The following is a 17,522-nucleotide window of genomic DNA, read 5'->3' on the forward strand; positions in this document are numbered from 1 at the left end:
TTTCTCATAGGATTCTGTATAGATTAAATACTTATTTCCTCTGTATTAGTTGCCTTGGTATTCAGCCCAATTGTTTGATCCAAGGTCAAGTTCCAGTTTGGTAAGATAAGTCACTTATAACCATAATCTGGAAGGAGTTACACTTTATGTCTCAGGTGTTTTCACGTTTGGTAAGGGGCAGTCTCTGACATGCAATTTAAGACTTTTAGTTTGTTGCCATGGTTTTGAGGAGACACTACTAACACTACACTACTTCTAACAGTACAACATAAAATTGATTCATCAACATCAAAGAACATTGAGAATTTTATTTCATTTCAAAACTGACAGTGGCCTTTTTGGTATGAATCTTCCTCATATTAAAACACTTACCATGAGGCATAACTGAATATTATGAGAAATACCACATATTTAACGTTTCTGTACTTATTAACATTTATCTAATAAAACTGTATTCAAAATAGCCTTAGTACTGTGCTTTTACAATACAAGAACAACTGCTAAGGTATAAAAGGAGCAACTGTGAAATATAAAAGCTTACTGCTTGAAGTGGTATAGTTAAATTGCACAAACTTTTAAGATTGTCTCTTTACTGAACAAAATGTACATACACACAACATTCTACATTAACATTTTTAAAACACGTGCAAGTATTTTTTCTATGACTTTTATAGACCTTTCTCACTTTATCATAGGCCTTGTGTTGAGTGTGTCTTTGAGTGTTTGTATATTAAAATTTATAGAATTCAGTCTTCAGTCTTTCGGGATAATCTATGTTAAGGCAGTAAAGAAGACCCATCAGTGTTGCAAAGGCATTAATGACATCTCTTAGCTCGTGCAGAATGATGTGCTCCTCCAGTACAACAGCAACATCGACAAAAGCATATACTGTCCCTATGTTAAACTTAATTTACCACCCTATGTTGGGGAAGACACAATGGCAACAAAGGCAGCATGATGATACATTCTGCATAACACCAAATGACATGGTACCAGTTTAACTAAATAGGAAAATCCTACTTTTAGACATCTAGATATTAGTTATTAGACAATAGATATTCAATGTCATTTTTTGTTGGTCTAGTAGTAGGCTGTATCACTGTTCCCAAAACCAGACCAATGGAGATATAAATTGAAAACATGCCTAATTTTTTTTAATTAGCATTGAACCTGTTTAGCAAGGGCTTGAATGTAACAGACATTCATTTATATATAAAAGTTCTGCACTGAAAGTTTAACAGTGAATGTTGAATAAGTTTTCATAAAAATTGTAAATTTATCACTACCTTTTTGTCGATGGTTGAGAAATTGTGATCAAAGGATTGGGTAAAAATCAGACTATCCTTACTTGTACATCAAGGAGCTGAAGCAGACTGCACAGATACAGATGCACCCTGTACATTTCAAGCAGTCTTGGGACATACTTTTCAAGTCCATCAAAGAAAGACCAGAGGACATCAGTAGGAACCAGGCATATAAACTCTGCCCTAATCTGTAATGAGAAAAACAAATGACTTGTCAGTGGTTTCCAACATAAAATACCGATAAAATACATACATACACAAGCTGAGCCATGAGATATATCTATATGGTTTACATACTGTACATATCAGCATAGAACTACATTACAACATGGAACTACGTTACTCTATTAATAGTGTCCTTTAGGACCATGGAAAGTAAGGTAAGTGATTGGGTAGTGTAATAAAAGTTAAGTTAAGATTTGCTTGGATTTTTCTCTGTAGGTCAGTATGACAGTACATATATAGGGAGTTGGATAATCCAAAAGGAAAATTAAGTGCAGCAGGTCAGTAGATAAGTGTATTAGGTTCAGCAAAGAGGTCGACATTGGGTTGGCTTTGGCTCTTAAAGGCCATTAAAATGTAAAATTCTGCAGTTGGGAAAATTGATTAAAATTTAAATTGCAAAAAGAAAAACAGACCAAATCAATAAACACAAAATACTGATATTGAAATGCTATCACTACACTGCTACCTACAGTAGCAAGCTGTTAACCGCTTGGATTTTGATGTGTGTCTATTCGCTGTCACAGTGCCGGTGCTTGGAGCCATATATATGCTTGGAGCAGCCAGAAAGACCATCATAGCAAGTGTGACGGTGAGGCTGCAGCTACCGGAGCAGCCCGTCTACCATCTGAGAGCAGGCTGAGCAGGCAGAAAGTGGGAGAGTTTCTGCCCAAAACAAACACAGAGAACCTGGGAGACATGAGAGCAGCTACTTACTAACAGCTAGCAGGAAGGGGGACAGATGTCACTCTGCTAGTCTGTGCTATGACTCTGCTGCTGCAGATGGTCATGGAGCAGACACCTTCAATTTATAATTGTAGCATCTGTCGTCCAACTAATTATTGATAACACGCTCAGTATTTTACAAATTTTAAAGTTTTTAATTTGATGAATGTGGGCGCTGATATGTGAAAATGAACTAATAGGGTTTTATGTCTATAAAATAGCAAAACCACGGTGAGAAAGTAATGTAATCTGTGTATGCGCAAACACCGTGTATGGCCATATTCAGACCAAATCAGGTGGTGTGGTGTTCAGCCGCAGGGTCAAGCGGAGGTGTGAGGGGTGTGGGCGTGTTTATTTGTGCTCTTGAACATAACCGCTCTGGAACACTCAGAAAATATATAAATATAAAATGTATAAAGTAACTAATAATACGTATAAAATAACTAACACCGGTAACACCTTTACACCATGGATGTATAAAGAGAAGTTCTCTTTATACATTCACACTTAACACACATACTGTAGTTTAGCTACGTTATCAAACAGTTAGAGCTAAAAATCACACAAGTTCTAAAATTAGCCGTAAACAATGTTTGGCTTTTTAAGTTACTAAAACTGCTGCTGCACGGTTTACTTTGACAACCCTGTGTAACATTTATCTAGTTTACCTGTTTAAAAATTAATTTAACAAGCATTTTAACAAAAACAAGCAGGGTAGAAGTTTGCTCTTACCTTGCAAACTCTTCATCCGAAATGGAAGTTTCTTGTGGCACATGGCGCTGTAAGAGGGGACAGCCTTTGATGACTGTGTGGGGTTTTATATGCATTTTTGCAGGGGCCAAAGTTGAGACAACTAAGAAATCCATGTTGCCTGAACTACTCTGATTGAACTGATTAGTTGGGCACAGTTTAACTTGATATTTCAAGTTCACTGAACATTTTAGTTGAACTGACTTAGGAAAATGAGCTGAGGTAGCTAAAACCTCAAATCCTTTTTTACAATGTACTAACTTTTTTTTTTTATAGTAGCAATATTTATACACTGCCCTTTTTAAATTAAAGTTTAATTATATCCTTTCTAAATTGTTTATTGCTTATTTTGCATAATTTTCATAATTCTTAATTCATATTTTAAGCAGATGCCTGTTGCTCACAGAACAATAAAGTTCTAATGTTAATGGCATTGAAGATTTATTTATTATATTATCAATTACTGTCTGTCTACAGAATACAGTGAGAATTTAAAGTAATCTATTGGCAACCCCCTAACCAGAATGTTACTGTAAATTCAAATAAACTCAGAAATATGCAGCATTTCAATTTTACTGTAATAGAGATAAGTTCCCTCTTCTTTAAAATGTTTCCCTCTGGCGTTCAATTGTTTCTCTTTCTCTCACTCTGTCCTCGATTTTCATTTTTGTTTTTTCCCTTACGAAAAAAAAACACGTGAGTTATCACATGTGAAGTGCTGTTTCACATGTGATAACTCACATGTGTTTTAAACATGTGAAATATTCAGAGGCACATTTCTCACTCAGTGAGCTGTGAGCCTGGAAGCCTGATGCCAACCCTCTGCCGATTAAAACTAGGGAAATTTGAAGGCATTACAAATTGAATTTTCAATCCACGTTTTTGTGCTTTTATATTTTTTTTGAACAGTAGTTTGCAAAGCAGTTGCTGTTTAGACTCATGACTAAGTTTTGCTGACTGCTCGGGATAGTATAATTAACAGCTTTACATTGACCTCCGAGACAGGGCATGAACCTTGAGAATTAGTTTTTCAAACACAATGCCATATTTGAGAGCCTTTAATTAATTTTAAGTTCCATAAAGCTGTCACTTGTCTCATCCTCTTTTGTGCTAGAAAGAGGAAAACTTTCAGTTGTTTACTGTAACATTTACAGTTAGAAACTGTTAAAGATTACAATAGCAACACTATAAAAATACAGTATATTACTAGCAGGCTTAGATATACTATCAAACTGTAAACTGCATATTCTACAGCAGAATACTCCAATAATTTTACATTAATTAACTGTTGAAGTAAATTACAGTAGGGATACTGTAAAAAAACAACAACATTAAAATACTGGCGACCACAGCTGCCAGTAGTTTACTGTGATTTGACAGGGAAATTTGTTACAGTAAGAAGGACTTTCAAATTTGCCACAAAGAAACACATAACAGAAACACAGAAGAAACCCCCAAATGTATCGTTATTACTATATATTATTATTATTGTTGAGAGAGAGGTTGGAGAATTTAGATTTTTGTAGCAGTAATTTCACAAATTTCAGCTTCAGGCACAGGCTTCACCTCTCAGCTATGATGGCTGCAATGTGTTGCAAATCTACATGCTGCCAGGAATATAAAGAAATCTTTCAAAGATGTACATTACTGATGCTGAAGCATGCAATTTTTATAGATCCAAAACACAAGGCAACAAAGTTCAATACAATAATTAAATTAATTAATAAAAGAAATTAATATTAGCTAATGAGCGAGATGTAGGAGATGTTTTTTTCCCTCCAGCAATGGTAATAAAATTTAAACACACCAGATGAAACCAATAATAATGTGCTACAATTTCATGTTATCAGTGTATTCTACATTACATTCATCCCTTTCACCTCCAAAGGAGAGAAACCACAACACTGATGCAGAGAAAACGTGATATGCTCAAAGAGTGCCCTCCAGTGGATGTTGTGTTAACTGCAGATGCTATAATTGCAGATGCAGCCATGGTAACTGCTCTCGCCTGTCCCACACATGTGCCTACATTCCCTACTTTGTCCACAGCAGCCAGCTCTACATCCTGTGAACAGCAGGAGGCGCTGTAGGTAGCCACTGTAACATTCTCGCCCCCTGCTCCAACCGCTGTGCTGGTGTTGAGGGTACCATTCCCTTTTCGGATGGTGATTCTTTCAATGCCAGTCCCATTGATGCCATCGGTGAGGTTAGCGATGAATTCCCAGTGGGAGGAAGCACAGAGTGATGAAGAGAATGGACAGCTGGCTGATGTATTGACAACCTGGCACCCTGGGCGGTTAATATCTGTCACCTGGAGGCACAGAAACAGCAATAAGCCCTGAGCAATTCATTTAAGCAGCTATGAATGGTAATTTAACATGAATAATTGTTACACCAAACTTTGACACTTTAGTTACTTAGTGTAACCACAAAATATTGGTGACAGTGATATCAAACAAAAAAAAACATGAGCATCTGTCCTTTGGTCTCATTTGTTTGCAGTCAACATACATTATATATATTTAACCATTATTTATTACAACTGATTTGCCAATAATATATTTGTGTTTAAAACTATGTGTATGTTGTAATAGTCGCATACTGAGTACTATTTGGCACAAAACTCTTATCAGGCTCTTAATTGTCACTAAACCAGCTCCTTATCCTTTTCTCTTACCTTGGCAGCAACAGAAAACCTGAGGACAGCGTAGTTGATGTCGGTTGCAGCTGCATTTTCTGCTTCAATAGTAAGGGTCACATCTGTTCCTGATGCAGCACTGGCTGGTACTGTTAAGGTTACAGTACCGTTGGCTTTACCTCCACTGCCTGCTGCTACAGTGACAGTGCTGGGTGAAGTGGAAGCATAGCTGCGGTCATTGTTTGCTCGCACAGTCAACGTCCCAGTTGCGGTGTCGTTAACAACTCCGTTGGTCGTTGTGGTGACTGTGAAAGGGATGGAGATGGTGGAGCCTGGTTCTATGTTGGTGTTGTTGGCTTGGGCCTGGAAAAGTGGCAGCAAAGGATGACGGTAAGAAAAGCAGATAGAGATAGTTAAACATTTCTTTTCATATTTTACAAGATGATATGTTGATGGATATTGATTTGAGCATGGAGCTGAAAGAAGCATAGTAGTGTTAGGGTTGTGGCTTTTCAAATAATAATCATATTGGTACAATATTCACTTCACTTAGACACAAAACTGAAAGATATTGAGCTCACAGTAATAGAGATGCTGGAGGTCTTGATCTGTGTGGAGGCCTGCCTCTGGAAGCTGCTTGTTGTTGACCTGGGGGTGGAGCTGTTGTCCTGTCCTCTCAGGCGAACAACAAACTCACCTGCTGGTACATTACTGAAACGTACCAGGAAGTTACCACCTCCTAACTCCTGTGGATGAACAGAGAGAAAGACAAATGCTGTCACAGGCAGTAACATGATATCACAATAACAAGAGTCTGTCTGTAATCGCATTGCTTTTCCAATATTGCAAAAGTCTACAACATGCCAACTAGTTGTGATTAGGAACGTTCTTATGTTGCAGACCTGCTCTGTGAATTAAACTGTGCCCACTGTATCATAAAATGCCACAAAGTATTCAAATTTCCTTCCATGTTTTGTCTTGAAATGAATGGAATGAAAGAATGGTCAAAGAATCACACACAAGGTTTCATGTTAACCTTTTAACTACTGAAGTCATGAATACATCAATTGCCAGTTATCTAAAGCTTATCTAAAGTTTCTATATTCCAGGCAAACAACTAATTCCAGTTCATTTCAACACACTATGAAAATCAACTTCTATAGACATAAAACCTGCTTGAGACAGGTAATTCATCTCTGTAACCCATCTTGTTGCCAGCCAAATCTTTGTCAAATACTTTTAAACTCTGGCGGTGCATTCAGGACATATAACATGTAAGAACATATGAGAATCACCTGTTGGAAAATGTAGTGAGCAGTAAGCAGTGATGTAAAGTATACACTGTATTTGTAAGTACTGGATTAGGTTATCTTAGTTTATCAAGTATAACACATGACATGCCTGCAATGATCCGTTGACCTCTGTTGGCCCTGAGCTGTCAAACAGAGTCACCTCTGTGACCTTTACTGTGTCACTTCCTGTCACAGACACCATGAGGCTAGAATTCCCCCCTGAAAGGTTTGGCAAGAAGAATAAAGTGGGTGAGTATCATTTAGACCTGAACAAAATGTACACAACTGAAGAAGACCGAGGGGCTCTGAAACAGACAGAATAGCAGGGCTGATGGGTTTTCATTCACAAGGATTTTCGGAAATGTAAAAGAGGATTTTCGAGGCAGGGAGAGTCTAATGATCATTCTTTTAAAGATTACGCTTAAGAAGATGACAATAAACGAAAAGTGGTCTGACCTGAAAGAGGGCGTCCCTCCTTCAGACTGAAGTCCCCATGGGCTCCCACATGTGCTTCCACAAGGTTATAAATGAAGTTCACTGAACTTTGACCTGATGTACACACACAAAACAAATACAGACAGAAAATAATAATAAAAATAAAAGATGTTTTGGTTGAACCATTAAATTAACACCTTCAATTCCACTATACTACTGACCTATGACCTTAACAGAGTAGGGGTTATTAGAGTTAACACTGATTTCCCACAGTCCTGTTTGATTGTCAGTGTTGAGGCGTAAACGGCGTAGGTTTCCTGCCGTGGTGAAAGATGCCAGAGGACCACTAGACTGACTGGAACTCTGAGATACACCTGGTGGGGAAGGAAACATGTTAAATGTAATATTTAGCATATCATTAATATCATTATCAAAAACAGATGAATCCACTGTTAACAAGATTTGTAGCAATCAAAATGGGTCCTAATTTGAGAGACAATAATGAAGGTTACAATATTGTAACCCTAGTTCTATAAGCACAGGTGGAACCCTCTACTGGACTCTATGGATAATACTGTCCTCCAATCATATGCACACAATTGCCACTGAAACTTGCATGTACTTAGTCGGCCAATCAAGATGTGTCTACCGATTACGTGTGTCTCACACAGTATAAAAGGCAACATCTCGCTGCAGCTCTCATCCTGAAACAACTTCAGCATATGGCATAGGAGCATTAGGGTCTATAGGTAGAGGGCTCTGCCTGTGCTTATAGAACTAGGGTTACAAAATCATAACCTTCGTTCGATCTCACACAGGCTCCACCCTCTACTGGACTCTATGGGTACAGTAGGTGGAGCCCATTGAATGTTTGCCCTGCCGCGACATGTCATGAGACTGCCTCACTGAGCTGACCGGCTATAAGTTAGTCTCCGCAGCCCTCCTATTACTTTATAATCCCAGCCGCTTAAGAAGAGCAGTAGGGGGCCCAACCCAGCCCAGTTAACATGAACATGAAACTGGGTGTAACCATGGCTTAACCTCGCACGGGTCAAAACCATACAACAGACACCCTGCACATCTCATTCCCCGAATGCAGGTGTGTATTGCCCGAGGTGGGGTCAGGTGTACCACATCTGACACTCACACCACCCTTTTTACAAGTCCTGAATTGCTTGTTTGAGCCCGGACCTCGAAAAGGAGTCAAGTCCAAGAGATAGAGCCTTATGAACAGACAAGGCATAGACCAAGACATTGCTGTGCATTTGTCCTTGACACTCACCCCACTGAATAAGGCCATAAATGCTGCTACAACATGCGTGGAATGTGCTTAGGCCATGGTGGGGGGTCCTTACCTGCCTGCCTGTAGGCTTGAGAAATGTATTCACAAAGCCACACAGCTTGGATAGGGCTTTACTGGTCACTCCCTCTCCATAGTACATGAACAGCTGTCCATGTGCTGAAAGGGGGCCGTGCATTCAACATAACATACCACTGCATGTACTGGACACAGTAGATGCAATTTTGCCTCCCTGACATGCCTCCCAAACATAGTTCTTGACCTAAATGAACTCATGTTCTCGGGAACAAAGGAGGGGTTCTGTCTGAGAGTAACACTGCTGTGGTTACCACGAAGCACCAGACAGTTGGGGTGAGCTGACAGGGCACACAATTCACTCACTCTCTTAGCTGAGGTAAGTGCAAGCAGCAAAACTGTCTTGAATGACAATGCCTTCAGAGAGGAGCACTCCAGTGGCTCATAGGAGCAGGCAATAGTGGATCCTGCTCTCACTGTGTGGATGGTGTGCACCACCTGAGCAGACAGTCAAGCCCACATCAGCATGTCCAGCTCAGGAGCCACCTTGAGAAGTTGGCCCAACATGGGCACCGCGCCTATTGAGCACACCTCCTGGGACACTCTTTCCAGCAGAGGAGGAATGAGACAAAGAGGAAGAAAAGGTGTAAAGCAGCCTCCTTGGCAAAGGTGTGTGTGCAAACGTGTCCACCCCCAGGGGTGGATCATCTTGGAGCATAGGGAGAACCAGAATGGGCAGTGGGTGGTGATTCGACTGGCAAACAGGACCATCTCCGCTCCCCCGGACTGGGGGCCGCCTCTTGACATGAGGTTGGCGTCAAGCACAACTCCCAGATACTCCGCCTGCTGGCATGGCTGGGGGATGCTCTTCTTCCAGTTGATGGCGAAGCCTAATCAGGTTGGGTGCAGCACCAACTTGGCTGTGTGGAAAATGGCCCATTCTCTTGGCCATGACAATTATGTCGTCTAGGTAAAGAAGACCTTCATGCCCTGGTTGTGCTGCATCCACACACTTGCTGAATGTGCGGGGAGACAGGGAGTAGCCAAACAGTAGCCTGTTGTACTCATAGGCTATCCTCTGAAAGGAAAAATGCAGGAACTTCCTGTGCCAGCTCGACGTGAAAATAAGCATCTTTCAGCTTGATGGTGGTGATGGTTGATGGTCACCTGGTTGAACCAGATCCAGCAATCTCCTGATGGTTAGCTTGCAGAACGTCTTTTGGGCAATACACTGGTTCAGAATGTGAAGATCCAAAATAGGTCTGAAACCTCCCGTATTCTTGGGAACCAGGAAGTAAGCAGAGTAAACTCTTTCTGTTTGTCATGAGTAGGAAAGATGGACACAATAACATGCAGTTGTGACGCCACTCATTGTAAAACCGTGTCAGAGGACAAGTGGCCAGCTTGGGGGCAGCGGCCAGGAAGCTGTGAAACTTTGATTCAACCCTCTCCCTCGCCAAACCTTCCATAAATGGAAGACTGGCCCATGGGGAGCTGGTATCGAAAGAGCCAGTCGTGGACATGGGAGGGCCAGTGCTGCAGTATCTCCGTTGAGGTGGTCTGGGAGGTGACTAAAGTGGCAGGGGCTGGCAGTGCTCTACTCTGCCTGCATGCTCTCCTCCTTGTTGTGGTGTTGTGTCGGCTGTGTCTTCTCCTCATCCAGCCTATTGAAGCACTGAGCAACAACCCAAAAAGCCCATCTGGAGCTATGGGAGGTCCCAGGAGGTCTTTTCTGTTGTAGGGCCTCATACTATATGTACATGAGACAAAGGCAGGCCTGCACACAGTCACAAAGCCTGATAACAAAGAAATAAAGGTGCCAAATCAAACAAAGGGTCTTCAAATGGACTTCAACTCCCATCATGCTCTGTTCAACTCACACCTAGGCCTAGGTGTGAAATCTGGCAGAGTCAAACTCTTGGCTCCCATTGGACAAGACCCGCCAGATTTCCTCTTCCCCGCTGTGATATCACTGAGGGTATAAATACCGAAGCTGCTACTTGAACAGCGCTTCCCAGCTCCTCACCAGCTAATGTAAGGAAGTAACTCCCTTACGTACTTGACTGTAACTAGACCACACAATCTCAACCTTGCTGGATGAGTAGAGATTTCTCTGTGTTCAACCAAGCACGTTACTGGATCTGAAGATCACGGTGCAACCCAGCACTCTTCACCTTCCCTGCAGAAGGAGGATGAAGGATAACAAGCCTCGCTTGTCTTTAACTGAGTCTACTCCACTGAAAGATGGACTTCCTTCTCAGGAAGGAAACCAGTCCCGCTACTGGTGACTTCGTTTTCAGCGGCTCCTTCCAGGACACTTCGACACACTGCCAAATGTGTGGGAAAGGAGACAAAACAAAGGCAGGTTGAGCCGGATGAGCTGGGCAAGCCAGGCTGTAAAAGCCTTCACGAAGCCAGCTGACCGGTTCTGGCAGGATAGGGGGCTAGGGAGAGCTCTACACGCTCTGCGGGAAATCATGGCGAACTGAAGTCGGTGGTGGATTTCCGGTCAGTGATGTTGCAAAAACAAACAAGATGTTGTTGTCATCATCCATTGGTGAAGCCGCTTGGAGAGTGTCAGTCGAGATCAATCTTGAGCTCTGGTTCCCTCTCATCACAGCAGAGTGAGATGTCAGACAGCTGAAAATGGTCCCACTGCTGCCGGTGTTGAGTCCGAGGCACTTGAAGCAGAAGAGATGCCCGTCAGCGGCAGTAATTAGACCGGGGCATGACGGGCAGGAATGTCCTTAGAGCAGCGACTCCATCCATAGAGAAGTAAGATCAGTGAGCTGATTTCGCTATCACTGGAGTGAGAAGGATGAGAGCTGTGGTGAGACGTTTCCTTTTATACTGTATGAGACACACGTAATCAGTAGGTGTGTCCTGAATGGCCGGCTAAGTACATGCAAATTTCAGTGGGTGATTGCGTGCGTGTGATTGGAGGAAAGTATTACCCATAGAGTCCAGTAGAGGGCGGAGCCTGTGTGAAATAGAACAACACCTGAGGAGTTGGTGAGATTGAAGGTGAGAGACGAGGCTCCTGTGATGTAGGCGGTCATGTCCCTAAGCGAGTCATCAACAGTAAAGGTAAAACTATCAGGCTTTCCAGGATTCCTCCCTACCTGAAAAACTGTCACCTGAAAGAGGAAGGGACATAAACGGCACATTTATACACATACAGTACCGTCTTCAGTCAGACATGAGTTTTTTGTTTAAAGTCTTACCACAGCGCTGGCTGATGAATCCTCTATAACACTTGTAGCCAGAGAGAGGTCTGACTTGGTGACCTCAATGGCCTGACCTCCAGAGGCTTGGGCTAGGTCACGGTACAGTTGGGCATCTGATTGGCTCATTGAGTGTGAAGGCACACCCTGAATGTCTCTGCGGCGCCTTCGACTGGAGAGGACATCCGTCAACATGAAAGTGACCTAAAAGTGAGGATAGATAAAAAATGTGAACGTAAAGGTCATATAAGAATGATACATGAATAACACTATTTACCATAAAAGTAAATTCATTTTGTGACTTACAGCATGTTTATATGAGCCCGCAAGTCTACATACTGTTTTATCATCTCTTTCTCTCTATGGGATGCATTGACATTTGAAGAGCAAGAATGGTGATGCAATTGGCTCTCACCACAGACTTGGTGCTCTCTATAAGGGCAGTGATGGTGCTTTTTAAATGAGCATCTTTAGCTGGAGCGTCGGTGAAGACAAAGATCTCAGAGGAGGGTGGAGCCGCAGTCAAGGCAAGCTGTTGACCACATATAGAACAGGAAAAGCAGTTTTTCATTAGAATATTAGACTAAAAATGAGATAAATTTGAATGAGAAATGATTTTGGTCAATTGTGCATCAATTTGTTCAGTGATAAGTATGACTGGGCAACACTTCAGTTTTATTGGTTAGTAACATTAAGTGGAACCCTATCATGTGTTGTTACTTGTCCAAATTGAACATTTGATTATTGCATAAGGGCTCATCATATTCGTATCATTGTATCAGCACCTGCAGTCCAGACAAGCACAACTCTGGGATGTCTCCTCCTCCACTAGCAGACAGTTTGTTGATGCTGTCTTTGAAGATGTCTGCATTGGTTGTCTTAATCAGAGGTCCAAAACCTGGATATAGAATGGATGAGTGATTCCAAGCATGCAATTTATTATATACAGTTTCCTGTGGCTACTGTGACATTAAGCATACACATGTAGTTTACAATGGTAAATATGCAGTTTTACAGTATTTTTTCATATTTACAATGGAACTAAGCCTACTTTAAATGAAAACAAGAAATTGACACCTAAATGGAGTCAGAGGCAGCATATGCATGAGTAAATTACACTCAAACAACAACAACAGTCCGTACTTCTCTATAAAGAACTACAAATACTGTACCTCTGTGTGAATTACCTACCTGGGTCATTGAAAGGTACCAATATGTAGGTAAAGGGCTCCTGCATGGTTCCCCTCTTGCTGTCAATGATGTCAAGGGAAACTCTCTTAGCTTCAGCTATGTCATCGCTCATACTGCCTGTGGTGTCAATGACAAAACACAGCACAGAGGGCTGGGAGAGGCCCATAAATCTGCAGGAACACAAAAGAGACAAAACGTATTTCTGCATGCTATTAGTGGGATTCTCTTATCTGGATTATTTTGCTAGGAGCCCCACTGCCAGGAATCAGTGATTACTAGAGGTGTGTAGAAGGCCCAGTATTTGTATCTGTATTTTTTGAGGCAGCAAAATTATTTGTATTTGAATAAAAGTGGAAAGAGGCTTAAAAATCCTTTTTTTGTTTTTATTGTGCTTTTAAGTGTTACAATAAGTGTTCATGAATAAACTACCTTACGAAGGAGGTCCCCACACCGAGTCTCAAACTGGAGACTCCCAGATCATAGATGAAGGCGCTGACTACTGAGCTAAAACTTTACTCATCACCTCACTGCAGACAGACCTCTACCTATTTATACACCTATAACACAGAGACAGCACACTGTGTAACGTGTAGGGAAGAACTTTAAAGGCAATTATTGCTTTGCACTTTTCATTTATTGCCTATTTTTTACAAACTAACTTTGTGGAAAGGAGAAGGGGATCAACAAGTTATGGAGAGTCCCTTGGGAGCACTGTAGTGTGTGTTAGTGGCTCAGCTTTATCCCTGAAGAACACACCCAACTCCGGGAGTGAAGCAGAGGAGAGAGACTGAGATAGTGATGTAACCGACCTGTGTCGACCAAATAATCGTGAAAAAACCCACTATTTGTGCTTTGCTGAATAACGTATTTGTATTCGGGCACACCGCTAGTGATTACCATTTGATCTTGTTACTGCAACTGCCTGTCTAAGGTGAATTTGGGTCATACCGCAGGAAGTTCTTGTCTCCAACAGCTACTCTGATGTCCTCCAGTAGCTCCATAGTGGCATCCACAGCCAAATCAGCTGCTTTGTGGTGAAGCGAACCATGATCGGATGTAACGTCATCCTTATTGATGCCTCCCACTGGCTCCTGTTTGCTTGTCTGGTCAAATGAACCTCCATGGCTGCATTTACCTTTGAGCAGAGATAAACAAGCTCTGAGTCTGTACCACCCCACATCACATTCATGGTTAGCTGAGGACTAATCATGGAACACAACACAAATTTACACAATTCCTTTAAGTTACCTGCAGGTTTTGATCTGGAGAAGAGACTGAAGTAGCCTGTAGTGAGAAGCCCCTGCTGCAGCAGGTCTGGCAGAAGGTTGTTAGTACAATTCCCTCCTATACAACTTCTACAGGTTGGAGTACTTGGGCCTGCAGCAAATTTAGTAGATGCAAACATGTAGTGTATTTACTAAGCTATAGGTGTTGAGGGAAACATGCTAAAAATTTTGAGTAATAATGTGTACATTTTCATATGTGGATTTGGGCGTTACGAGCCGTTGCAGGGTGGGTATTTGTTAACTAACAGGTAACAGATAGGGTGACAATGTGTCTTGTGTGATTTCTCACTCAAGCCTATACAGTCATTCTGCTCAAGAAAGAGTCTTTGTGGACGAGAGTTTCTGTTGAAACCAGTCAGTGGTGTCATACCTGCCAGGTTCTCAAAAGGTTGGTCAGGTCTGATCAGAGTGCTGTAAGGGACAGTGTTCCCCAGCTCCACCCAGTTGCTGTGGCTATAGAAGTCCTTAATACACAAAATATTGCATATTATTAACAACACCACCATTACTTGTTTTGATCATGCCTCTTACCTTCAAAAATAGCACCATCATCCCTCAAAAAATCATTACCCTCACCTGTAGGGTGTGAAAGACTCGTCCAAGAGTCCACCTCCCTGCGACAAAATTCTTCAGCTTCACACTGGCTTTCACATAAGACACACCTTAACAGCACAATAGAAGACAGTTAGGTGCAAGCAAAAGCTGCACTAGGCAAGATGTGATAATATAGTTATCCGCTTATGCTAAAATAAGTATCCCATTACATTTTATTGAAATGCATCAGATTCTCCTTAATTGACCATGTTTATTCTCATTTATAGAAATTTGTCCAACTGTCTTCTCCACCTTCACTACACCTGACTCTAAGCAGATTATATCTATTTTTCTATTAATATTTAGGACTACTAACTTGTTGAATTGTCTCGTGGATGTTTCCCATTTATTTACTGCAGATTTTTTAATTCTCTTCCTCTGCTAAAACTGTCTGGCTACTGAAGTTATATTAGCTATCTGTGGTTTGTGCATATTACACATTTGCTATTTGTGGCAGATAAACTGACCACAAGTTGTTCTAAAACTACATTTTAGGCTTTGTGTTCAAAACATCTTAAATATAGGATCCAATGTACTTTTTCTAATATTGTGTTTATTGGATTATGGAGGTCTTATGGAGGAACACAAAACATGAAGTGTACCTTCTGTAATGAGATCCCGTCCTGCCTGGAAGGCTTCATCATCAAAATGGTGCTTGTCACTCAGCATAAACGCTACGTCCACCTTTGCGTTGCCAAAGTACATTTGGGCCATGGAAGTTTGGAAGATGACAGTTGACAGGAGAGAAGTGGAAGTGCCTATAGAGGAACATGCCCTTTGCACTTTGTCAGCTGACAGACTGTTATCAATCTGTAGACAAAGAAGTGACAAATAACTGACTGATTAAAACATTTAACACTCTACTTTCGTGTCACTATGGTCTTTGTTCTAAAAACTTCTGCACAGACAGAAAGGTAGACCTTAAGACAGTCATCAGTATCTGAGATAATGTCCCTTGTTCAAAATTCAGCCATAATTATAAATAATCAGTATTTATCGATTTATTTATAATTTGCCAGCATCATGTGCAAGAAGCCGACTTCTGTAAGACTGTGTGTTTGATACCCTCACCTCCTGAGGGAAAACATTGTGGTAGTATACTGGAACAAAAGAAAAACATGACTGAGCTCATGTCTCTAAATAGAAAGGTGCAAAACATTGCACGGTGCTTCCTGTTGTGTTTCAGTGTGGTTTTCCAACTTACAACCAGGCTGAAGTTCTGTCCCTCAGAGGCAGCAAAGTCTCGGCAGACCTCAGCTGTCTTTCGGAGGACCGCCCTGTTCGTGATGTGACGGTGAGTGATGGAATTCCCATAAAGTGAGAAGAGTGGTTTGAAGCCGTGAGCAAGACCTGGAAAGGAGAGGACCACTGCCACGAGTAGCATGAATGTCTGTCTGGCAGTCATGGTGGTGGAAGAGCAGGAGGGTAAGGAGGGTGAAGTTGAAAGAAGTAGAAATCTGGATGGATATTGTTTTTAAACCCTCCTCTTTCTGCCCATTCTCAACTCTTACCTTCACCTGATCTGACTTTCTCTAATGCTATTGCCCGCACCACAAATCAACTGAACACAAGTAAGGGAATTTAGGTCATCTATCTCTTGGTGTAGTCAGGCACAGAGAGGTTACTGGCAGTGAGCCAGGTGCAATCAGGCAACAAGAGGCAAGTGAAAACACCTGAGAAAGAAAGGGAACATGAAAATCAGCACAGACAGCAGCTAGAGGTAAAACAAAAAGAAACAAATTATAATATTAAATAAATAGTACATTAAATGTGAGATTTCTTTTAATTTTAGGGTTTGCATGAACACAAGGAAATATTATTCAAATATGAGAATCTTTATTTCGAAGTGTTTAACACGATCCCCATGAAAATATGCATCTCATGTATTCAGACACTTAAATATTTTCAAGTAAAGATTAATTTAATCTGAAGAACATATCTCGAAAAAGGACAACACTCATAATTTTAAAACAAAAGTTACAAAGTGATATGTGTAAGATCACTGCTAATGCAAATATTAAATATATACAAAAGATGTAAATTAATTTTACACACTCTTACCTTAATGTGTTCTGCACTTAACCAGCAGTCTTATTCAGATGTTGGCACCGCTTCAGTCTTAACTATGTCAGTATTCCAATATGTACGCACAGGTAGATTGTATTGTGTGTGGACCTATGTGTTTCCTGTGTTATCTGAAACCTGTCTGAGTATGTGTGTATGACTGTGTGTGTGTGTACCGCTGTATTTGAGAGACAGTGAGAGTTTGCCCTCATTCCCTCCTCTTATGGATTAGTTACGTCTCGCTTGAGTGATTTGGTTGTTCCAACAAAGAACTCCCACACACCCTGCATGGGTTTTTGCAAGTTTTTTTGTGAAAACATGGGTGTGAGTGTGCTTATCACAACATTCTTGTACTCTATTACGAATTTGATTTTTGTTTTAGCAACCCCAGATTCATTTGACTTTCCATCCACACATCAACACACAGGGGGAAACAGTTCTCTCTAAAGTTAAAAAAATATACCCACCGCCACCTTTTAAA

At 41.2% G+C, this 17,522-nt stretch overlaps 1 protein-coding gene and 1 long non-coding RNA gene across 4 annotated transcripts; both read right to left on the bottom strand.

Moving 5' to 3' along the window:
• Positions 1–662: 662 nt before the first annotated feature.
• Positions 663–2,212, bottom strand: LOC122978861. 2 transcript variants are annotated; one of them, XR_006402757.1, is made up of 3 exons: positions 2,000–2,212; positions 1,349–1,492; positions 663–771 (listed from the first exon to the last, which is right to left on the bottom strand). It is a non-coding gene; the product is annotated as an uncharacterized LOC122978861 (long non-coding RNA). The 2 variants fall into 2 exon arrangements; XR_006402756.1 differs by lacking the exon at positions 2,000–2,212 and having other exon boundaries at positions 1,349–1,509.
• Positions 2,213–4,749: 2,537 nt separating this feature from the next.
• On the bottom strand, positions 4,750–17,217 carry LOC122978855 (von Willebrand factor A domain-containing protein 7-like). 2 transcript variants are annotated; one of them, XM_044345895.1, is made up of 19 exons: positions 17,039–17,217; positions 16,489–16,650; positions 16,182–16,371; positions 15,580–15,787; positions 14,960–15,045; positions 14,754–14,847; positions 14,346–14,474; positions 14,046–14,232; positions 13,098–13,267; positions 12,692–12,804; positions 12,322–12,438; positions 11,907–12,110; positions 11,684–11,819; positions 7,589–7,741; positions 7,389–7,481; positions 7,042–7,151; positions 6,222–6,386; positions 5,680–6,003; positions 4,750–5,313 (listed from the first exon to the last, which is right to left on the bottom strand). In XM_044345895.1, exons 3-19 carry the CDS (start codon positions 16,359–16,361, stop codon positions 4,879–4,881), a joined length of 2,904 nt encoding a protein of 967 aa, XP_044201830.1. In that variant the 5' UTR covers positions 16,362–16,371; positions 16,489–16,650; positions 17,039–17,217; the 3' UTR covers positions 4,750–4,878. The 2 variants fall into 2 exon arrangements, with proteins under 2 accessions (XP_044201830.1, XP_044201829.1); XM_044345894.1 differs by having other exon boundaries at positions 16,182–16,650.
• Positions 17,218–17,522: the final 305 nt, after the last annotated feature.

Source organism: Thunnus albacares, chromosome 3 (assembly GCF_914725855.1).
Source record: "Thunnus albacares chromosome 3, fThuAlb1.1, whole genome shotgun sequence".
NCBI classification, from domain to species: Eukaryota; Metazoa; Chordata; class Actinopteri; order Scombriformes; family Scombridae; genus Thunnus; species Thunnus albacares.

Excerpts from the sequence above, each read along its gene's own strand:
- LOC122978855 (XM_044345894.1), bottom strand. The coding sequence starts at position 16,382 with ATGACTGCCAGACAGACATTCATGCTACTCGTGGCAGTGGTCCTCTCC. Across the intron at positions 12,111-12,321 it reads TAGAGAGCACCAAGTCTGTG|GTCACTTTCATGTTGACGGA; the intron begins GTGAGAGCCAAT and ends CCTCACTTTTAG. Across the intron at positions 7,742-11,683 it reads CAATCTCACCAACTCCTCAG|GTGTATCTCAGAGTTCCAGT; the intron begins GTGTTGTTCTAT and ends CTTCCCCACCAG.